General features: G+C 47.2%; 2 protein-coding genes across 3 annotated transcripts; both read left to right on the top strand.

The window, feature by feature from the left end:
• The first annotated feature begins 754 nt into the window (after window positions 1-754).
• On the top strand, window positions 755-4,413 carry LOC131880126 (pyridoxal phosphate homeostasis protein-like). The gene is made up of 3 exons (XM_059226644.1): window positions 755-1,201; window positions 1,648-2,202; window positions 3,481-4,413. The coding sequence occupies exons 2-3, from the start codon at window positions 1,663-1,665 to the stop codon at window positions 3,817-3,819; spliced, it is 879 nt and encodes a 292-aa protein (XP_059082627.1). The 5' UTR covers window positions 755-1,201; window positions 1,648-1,662; the 3' UTR covers window positions 3,820-4,413.
• Window positions 4,414-5,693: 1,280 nt separating this feature from the next.
• Window positions 5,694-8,107, top strand: LOC131880124 (eukaryotic translation initiation factor 2 subunit 3-like). 2 transcript variants are annotated; one of them, XM_059226642.1, is made up of 3 exons: window positions 5,694-5,854; window positions 6,385-6,863; window positions 7,070-8,107. In XM_059226642.1, the coding sequence occupies exons 2-3, from the start codon at window positions 6,386-6,388 to the stop codon at window positions 8,002-8,004; spliced, it is 1,413 nt and encodes a 470-aa protein (XP_059082625.1). In that variant the 5' UTR covers window positions 5,694-5,854; window position 6,385; the 3' UTR covers window positions 8,005-8,107. The 2 variants fall into 2 exon arrangements, with proteins under 2 accessions (XP_059082625.1, XP_059082626.1); XM_059226643.1 differs by lacking the exon at window positions 5,694-5,854 and adding an exon at window positions 5,946-6,247.
• Window positions 8,108-8,978: the final 871 nt, after the last annotated feature.

Below are 8,978 nucleotides of genomic sequence, written 5' to 3'. Positions count from 1 at the left end.
AGGTAACCTCAAAGGGAAAGCAATCTCCTCCTTTCAAGCTGCAGCCTACGTTACCTAGTCTGAGGGCAAAATAATTAAAGTCTAACTCTTTCCTTTCTCCAGCTCTAACATTGTTCAATTTGCTACCCCCAAATATTTGTAGGGAGTATGTAGGTGCTGATCCACTTTTTGACTAAAACTCCTGATTGACCCTACATTCAAGGGCTAGCCAGATTCACCAGCTCTTATCTGTTGGTAAATCAAATGATATATGAAAATAAAAGTTAATCAAACCAAATAAGGTTTGTGATCTGTACATTTCTTAATTTATTGTCTAAGAAATTACTTTAACTTTATCCTCCAGTCATTGTGTAAACCGCACAATGACTTGATTTGTAACACTCAGAATCATATTATGCCGAAAATAACATTTCTAATAATGTTTCGTTGCATTAAAACAAAAGTGCAAGAGCATTATTACAATGAATTTGTTTTCAAGTTGACTTTTACTGTTTTGTGTTTCATAAACTATAGCTCTTGTTTTCTAGGTCCTGACCCCACAACGACAGGGCTTCCAGGTGGCGCTGGCGTCAGATGTCACTACTATGTAATCGAGCGCTTTTGGGTCTGGTCCTAGATTTTTAGCGAGCCGAGTGAGCGGCGGTCGCAGGTCTGGCTGATTCTCGGCCGTGTTTGGACGACCAAAGGAGGGAGGACCTTCTGAATTAGTCAGTGAGTGAGTGCGTGCGTGAGTCCGTCTGTCACTCACTCGCTCACTCATACATGTAGGCAGCCAGGGAGGCAGGCACTCAGGCGCCTAGACGAGGTCGACGCCGAGGTCGACGCCGAGGTAGAAAGACAGAAAGAGGGAAAGATGATGTTTTGAGACCCAAAGAGAGTGTAAATTCCATCGCCAATTCTCCAGGACCAGTCCAGTTTGGAACAACCCGACGGACCAACCAGCCTCGAACCGCTCGAACCACTCCCTGCCTGGGCTACTGGCTTGACGGGATTGGGATCTCCTGTTGTCAGAACGAAGGACCAGAGGAGAAGACGACAAGAGGAAGGAGAGACCCACCCACCCACCGTGAAGTCACTCAGATCCACCTTCTACTTCATCATCATTAGCATCCAGCGGCAATCGGTAATCCCACACTGCCCGTGTTCCACCCAGGCCAGGGCTCAACCCAATGTCCACTTCGCAACCGTATTGAACAACCAGGTATGTATTATGTATGGAGCAAAAGCGGTTGAGCAACATCTACCTCGTCGCACCTAATTTAGTAGTTGCTGACTGCTGCTGTATGTAGGTATGCAAGTATACGAGGTATGCAAGGTACCCTAGCTATACATAGTGCCATCCAGGCTCACGGGGCCATCGGACAGCCTTCAGCCTTCCGTCTTCAGCTTTGATCCTCGATGACCGCTGACCGAGATGAGGCCGTCGGGGAGGAGGAGCGATAGCGGTTCTCCCGTCAACCCATCCGCCCACCATGACGAGGCGGGAAGAAATGAATTTTCTTCTGAAATGGCTGCTGACCTAGTCATGCCTTCATGAAAGTTCAATCGTTCTCCCATAGTGATCCGAAGAGTCTAAGCGATAATCGCACCAGTGTAGCCCCGGATCGTTACTCCTCCATTGCCCATTCATGTTCTGTTCATTTCCAGGCTGGCCCTCTCTGAATGCGCGTTTCACTCGGTTGGTCGTCACGACGCTTGGGCAGACTCGTCCTGTCCAGCCAGAGCCTCGCCTCTTTGACACTACGCTCGGCTGGTGTGACCATGGCCGCCGACTTGTCCACTAACCAGGCGCCGGTCATCTCCGGCAGCGTGACCGAGAACCTCAAGATCATCCACGAGCGCATGCACCAGGCCTTTGAAGGCTCACCCGACATCGTCCGAGCCGTGAAGATGCCTCGATTGGTGGCCGTGTCCAAGCTCAAATCCAAGGAGCTCATCATTGAGGCCTATGAGGCGGGTCAGCGATGTTTCGGCGAGAACTACGTCCAAGAGTTGTTCGAAAAGTCCACGGATCCAGATATCCTTACCCAATGTCCGGAGATTAGCTGGCATTTTATCGGCCATTGTCAGAGCTCGAACGTGAACAAGTTGCTGAAAACGCGAAATCTGGCCCTAATGGAAACTGTGTCCACCAGTAGTTTGGCCGATAAGCTCCAAGCACGATGTGCGAAAGAGGAGTTAAAGCTCAATATTTTGGTCCAGGTAAGACGGCTGAAAAGTCAGTGTCAGCGATTTTTTTCGCGTCGTTTTGGTCAGTTAAGATTTCCCTACTGCAGAGCTAAACTTGATAACTAAAGCCAGAACAATGTGCTAATGGGATTGGATTTTTCATGAATCAAACTGATAGAGCTCACAGACTTAGGCAAATTTTTATGCCCATAGGGTGGATTTTATTTTACAACAAAGAATGTCATGCTTTGAACACCAGAAATAAACCCACTCGCCAGGATAGTTTTCCAAAGCTAAATCCATGCTTTTCAATTAATGAAAAATCCAACTTTGTTTTACAGACATGTAATATATTGGTTAATCCATGCTTTTCAATTAATGAAAAATCCAACTTTGTTTTACAGACATGTAATATATTGGTTGATGAGGTAAATCTGATGGCTTGATCCACACCATGATAAAGAAATATGACGTAGTTGATTTGTAGATTGCAGGTTAGTTTAGGTTTGTTTGTGCAAAAGATATGAATAGCGACCCACTTTTAAAGGCTTTTTTTAGCTTTACCGATTAGTTGAGAAGCTGGGTTCTTTAAAAGTAGCCTTGAGAGGCAAACTTACGATTGATGAGTCACAGTTACTCCGCAGGCATTTTCAAACAAAAAAGAAATCCCTAAAAATGTAAACCAATTTGAAGAGCAAGTTTACAATTTGCAATGCCTGTACAACCATACATGAACATCAATGCACAAGGGATAATATCAGTGATTTACTCACCCAACAAGTTTGAGAACAGCTTCGCAATTTGAAATACTCAACAGGTTCAAGGGTCTTTAAGGTATAAGGTAATATATTAGTCAACTTGCTGCCATCGGATAGGGTTTGTTTGAGGTGACTCTTAATAGATAATTGATTAATAGTAGATTGCTCTTGAAACTCGATTCATTTTAAATGCAAGGACACCCAAGACTTATTTTTGGTGTACAGTAGATTCTTATGTGACAAATTATCCATTCCACAATTTCTCTTTCCTACTGCCTCAGTGCACTAGAAGACAAAACTGCTTATTTTCAGTTTGGATTTATTATTTAGAGCACTACAAATAACAATGATCAGACAGAAATTCTGAAAGGTACATTTTATTATTTCTCATTGTTTCAGCACCTAATGTGTTTCTTGTTACTTTTGGATGAGCATCTTTTTCCAGGTCAGGGGATGATTTCATCCACATAAGAGGGCAAAGGTTCTCGTGCCTTTGTGTCAATAATTTCCCATGACACAAATCTAGTCAAGAACTTATTGTGATTGATTTCAGGTCAATACCTCGGGTGAAGATAATAAAAGTGGCGTGGAGCCCGGCACGCCCACGTTAGAGCTCATCCAGCACATCGTGGACAAGTGTCCAAATCTCGATTTTAAAGGAGTCATGACCATTGGGGCCTTCAGCAATAGCATCACGGATCACGAGAAAGCCAATCCTGACTTTGTCAAACTGAAAGAGACCCGCCAAAAGGTGGCGGAAGTGATGAAGATGTCCGAGCAAAGTCTCGAGCTGTCCATGGGCATGTCACACGATTACGAGGAAGCCGTCCGGATAGGCAGCACCAATGTCAGAGTAGGAAGTAGCATTTTTGGTGCCAGAGATAAACGCTAGACACGTGGTAGATCGAGTGTCGGTACGCGACATTTGCGCCCTTCCTACACAAAGCGAAGCCTCGCGGCATACATACAACATACCAACCAACCAACCAACCAACCAACCAACCAACCAACATATTATATACTGCTATATTAGGAGAAAATCAATATTCAAATGAATTCAGCACTATCCACATCCAGGAACGTTATGCTTTCATGATTCGACGGGCATGAACACGGCAGCCACCCAACCATCTGATTGTAAAGCTAGTCTACAGGCTAGCTCGACTTCAGCACTAGATGGGGAATTACTGAGAAATTGAGATTGACCATCACCACTCCAATAGGCGACAGGTATCGTGGCCTCTTTATTGCCGGTCACGTTATGACGAATGTCTTCTCAATTAGTATTCGCCTGTCGATCAACCACATACCACATGCTGTTTCTTAAACCCATTTATGTACGAACCCTCGCCCTTCCTTCGTTCTCGAAACACACTTTCAAGAAGCAGCTGTTCTTGCTGTCCGACAGGATATCTTCCAATTTAGAAATTGTTAAATGTGGCGACAAACCAACGCCAAACCGAAATAAATTAAAATCTTATTCAAATCCTTTACCCGTGGGGCCGGGTCATTGATTAGCTCAAAACTGCATTTTCTTCTACCTCAAAATGTGTTTGAATATTTGTTTTGTCATTTGCCCAAAATCTTACAGCTAGAGGCGGCCGAGCAAAGCATATAAAACCTGCGTTTTAGGTATTAAAAACGCTCAATTCCAGGTAACAACATAATCATTGCTCAGACCATTATCCGGAAATTCGGTGAAAACTAGAAGTAGTGATAATATGAACTTCTCAAATGTAAGATGCAACCTTTTATTTTTTTCTTCTTCGTTCTTTAGTAATTTCGGCTCTCTCTCAATGCTATAAATTGTTATTTATTTTCTTTGGTTTGTTTTTTCACAGGCCTACCTAACCGCTACAGGGAATGTAATCCCCAGTACTTTTAAAATGAAAGGTTATAATTCGTCTATCTATTAGCTTTCAATCTTTAGATGATATAATTTCGTTCAACATCAAGAGTTAAGTAAGAAATCTCACTGCGAAAAATCCTGGGATAAATTGTATTCTACAATAAATTGTAAATCTACCAGTTGGTCCTCTTGTTAAATATCAAATCAGAGTTTGACGAATTTTAAACATTAACGACCCGAGGTCAGTTTTTCAACGCTCGTACCTCGGGGTTAACGGGCTTGAACATTAACCGGTATGAAACTACACTGGCCAAAGAGGCCAGCGAATACTCTTTCTGGATAATGTCCAAAACTTAATTTCAAGGTTTAAAAACCTGGACTATGTACCAGGACTGTAAAGCGCATCCAATTCAAATTCATTAACCCATCCTCGATTTATGAAATCTGACCCAATCCTGGGGATTGGCACGGAATGGAACCCCTTTTTACGACTGAGTGGCGGGCGTACCTACCTGCAGGCCCGCTAATGGTTGATTTACGAGAAAACATGAGTCAGAACGCCGGCCCGGGGATGACGTCCGATGAATCGAACAGGTTGGGCGAGTCTAATAAATAGGGTTGCGCGGCGGCTAAGCCGCGTGCTTCCGAATCCGGTCGGATCCGACAACGACAACAAATGCCCGAACGGGTGACCATCAGGGACCCACATTGGATCGAGCTGTCAATTCCATCGGAGCCAGACTGGGGGTGGCCAGGCCTAGTTGGATAAGAAGATAACCATGTCTTTGAGTTTTCAACTCATTGATAACTATGAAGTTTGGATAGGACCTGAGGGTCGTGAACCCGAGAGTGGGTGATCGACCAGGGATATGGCCCGGCTAGGCCTAATCGAGTCACGCTGAGCCATCGAAGGCCACAGTCTCCAGAGTCAACTCTCTATCTATCGCTGAGTGGCGTGTATTGGGTAGACAGCCTCTGTTGATTGCATCAGACTTTCAACCTTGGGTCCGCTCCCTAGTTAATTGATTGGTTGATTGAACTTGAAGCCTGGCCCGAGCCGGAAACATCACCCTCACAGGTAAGATACGTACGTCATAGCTCAACCCGTCGGTCAGGGACCCTGGGCGGTGGCGGGGTTTCGGGCCAGGGCCCGGAGACGCCGGGTGGCGGGTGGGGCTGGGCCCGGAATGAAGAGGCCGAGGTCGGCCGTGAGCCAGTTGATCGCGGAAGTAGGCTGAAGCCGAGCTGGTCCAGGGCCACCCGAGTGGGCCATGGGATGAGGGAACTCTGTCAACGCGTTTGAATGGCTCACCGGACGCGCCGCAGCTCATGGGCCGCCGTCCAGGGTCCCGGGGTCCGGGGGGGTCCCTAGGCTCCCTGGGCTCCCTGGGCTCCCTGGGCTCGCTGCTGAATCGTGGGCATGGATAGAAAGCCACTGGCGGGTCTAGCTAGCTAGTTGGGCTAGGCATGGGTAGGTCTGAATCTATGTGTGTGTGTCCCCTGGGTTATCGCAATCCTGGGCGAGGGGGGGTGAGTGGGGGGTGGGTTTGATTGAATCGAAAAACTTGTCCCAGGTTAACCCGGGTGTGTCCCGTTTGTGTGTTCTAGCATGAGTCCCAACGAGAAAAGCCAGTTGCCGCGCGTGACCACGGGTCAGCCGCACTTGATGAAGCAGGACCTGGACCACTTGGACATTGGCAGTTTGAACCCGTTGTCGCCGGCCGTGATCTCGCGTCAGGCCACCATCAACATCGGCACCATTGGCCACGTGGCGCACGGCAAATCCACTTTGGTCAAGGCTTTGTCGGGCGTGCACACGGTGCGGTTCAAGAACGAGTTAGAGCGCAACATCACCATCAAGTTGGGCTACGCCAATGCCAAGATCTACCGCTCCCACGACCCCAAATGCCAACGACCCATTTGCTACACGTCCATGGGCTCGGGCAAGGAGGACACTTTCGTCATGAACGGCTTCAAGTACGAGTTGGTACGCCACGTCAGCTTCGTGGATTGCCCCGGTCACGACATTCTCATGGCCACCATGTTGAACGGCGCGGCCGTCATGGACGCGGCATTGCTCCTTGTGGGTGAGTAGTCCATGCTTAGATTATGAATTGATTATTATGCCATGCCCAGGCGGCTGAACCCCCCGCCCAGCTACCCGCCCAGCTACCCGCCGGCCCAATGTGTCAGGCCATGTTGCATCTTGCTCCTCCTTCCATTCATACATTCATAGTCGAAGGCTCAGGCCCGTCATCATGCCAGTGTACCCTCTGCCTTTGTCTGATTCCAGCCGGCAACGAATCGTGTCCGCAGCCCCAGACTTCGGAGCATTTGGCCGCCATCGAAATCATGAAGCTGAAGCACATACTAATCCTCCAGAACAAGATCGACCTCATCAAGGACTCGCAAGCCAAGGAGCAGCAAGAGCAGATCTTGCGTTTCATTGAAGGCACCGTAGCCGAAGGAGCGCCCATCGTGCCCATCTCGGCTCAGCTGAAATACAACATCGAAGTAGTGTGCGAGTACATCGAGAAGAAGATCCCCATCCCCATTCGGGACTTCACGTCCATGCCCCAACTCATCATCATTCGCTCGTTCGACGTGAACAAGCCCGGATCCGAGGTGGAGGATCTGAAGGGAGGAGTGGCCGGCGGTAGTATCCTCAAAGGGGTGCTCAAAGTGGGCATGGAGATCGAGGTCCGACCCGGAATCGTATCCAAGGACCAAGATGGCAAGCTCTCGTGCAAGCTCATCAAAAGCCGGATCGTGTCGCTTTTTGCCGAACACAACGACCTCATGTTCGCCGTGCCCGGCGGGCTCATTGGCGTGGGCACCAAGATTGACCCCCATATTTGCCGTGCTGATCGTATGGTGGGGCAAGTCTTGGGCAGTGTAGGCGGTCTTCCGGACATCTTTACCGAGTTGGAGGTGTCCTTTTACTTGTTGCGTCGACTTTTGGGTGTGCGAACCGAGGGCGACAAGAAGGGTGCCAAAGTGCCCAAATTGAGTAAACACGAGGTGCTCATGGTCAACATTGGCTCGTTATCGGCGGGTGGTCGTGTGGTGGCCGTGAAAGCGGATTTGGCCAAAATCGGCCTGACCACACCCGTGTGTACTAGCATCGGTGAGAAGATCGCTCTGAGTCGTCGTGTGGACGGTCATTGGCGTCTCATTGGATGGGGTCAGATCCGGAGAGGGATCACGCTGAAACCCACCGAGAATTAAATCTGTATGCAAATGTTGATGATCACTTCGCTCCATTTTTTTGCTAACCTTCAATGTCCTTTTTGAGGTTTGATAATATAACATGACATACAAACAGCGTCAACGTCCATGACAATTCCCTTGTAAATGGAATGGCGGCACACGCACGACGAAGTAAGTTAAACTACGTTAAGAATGGGTTGGGGGCAGCATGGTTTGTCAAAAAGCCAATCCCCCTTATCTAATATGATTGGTCAAACAGTAATATATCTCGCGCTAATTTTCGCTCTTGGTAAAGTCATTCATTTAAAATGACGAATTATAGATTTATGGTCAAGGATTTCTGAAAACAAGCAAACAGTGTGACATGGAATCCCCACGAAAATACAAACTGAGATGTAGGCTCTTGGTAATACATCTGCAACCTTTGTTTCTATGTTCCACTTTCAGTTCAAAAATTCGTTCATTCCTGTGTTGGAGCTCGCTGAGAACAGTCGCATTTTAGTTTGCTGTTGTTCTAATCCCTTAGGAATTTGGCACCAACGTGTGATTTCCTCTGTTGCTCCTTGGTTGCTGTGCACGTGTGGTGTTCGTGGCGTTTGTGTTTTTCTTTGGTTAGACGTAATTACTTTAAAAACCTAATAAGTTTAGTGCCCATATATGTTTGTTTAGCTTTAGCAGTTTATCTTTGATTTATAGAACAAGTATTTCTTGTTCTGAATCGTTATGTGTAGAGGTCGTAGTTCTTTAGGGGGATTGTATTATCATTGATAGGTATCGAGCCAACGGGCGACCAAGATCGTCAGCCTATGACGATGCGCATATCCAGTTGAAAGTGGGTCAAACCGTGCTAGCTCTGTTCAAGTGGATTGTTCAGCCGCATCTTGAATATTCCTCGCCCATTTGGGCTCCAATTAGTTCAGCAGGTTTGCAAAAGCTCGAGCAGGTCCAAAGATGTTTTATTAGGAACATTGAAGATATGAGAGAGCTCTCGT

This window comes from Tigriopus californicus, chromosome 5, assembly GCF_007210705.1.
Source record: "Tigriopus californicus strain San Diego chromosome 5, Tcal_SD_v2.1, whole genome shotgun sequence".
In the NCBI taxonomy this organism is placed as follows: domain Eukaryota; kingdom Metazoa; phylum Arthropoda; class Copepoda; order Harpacticoida; family Harpacticidae; genus Tigriopus; species Tigriopus californicus.
This window is presented reverse-complemented; position numbering and strand designations above follow the sequence as displayed.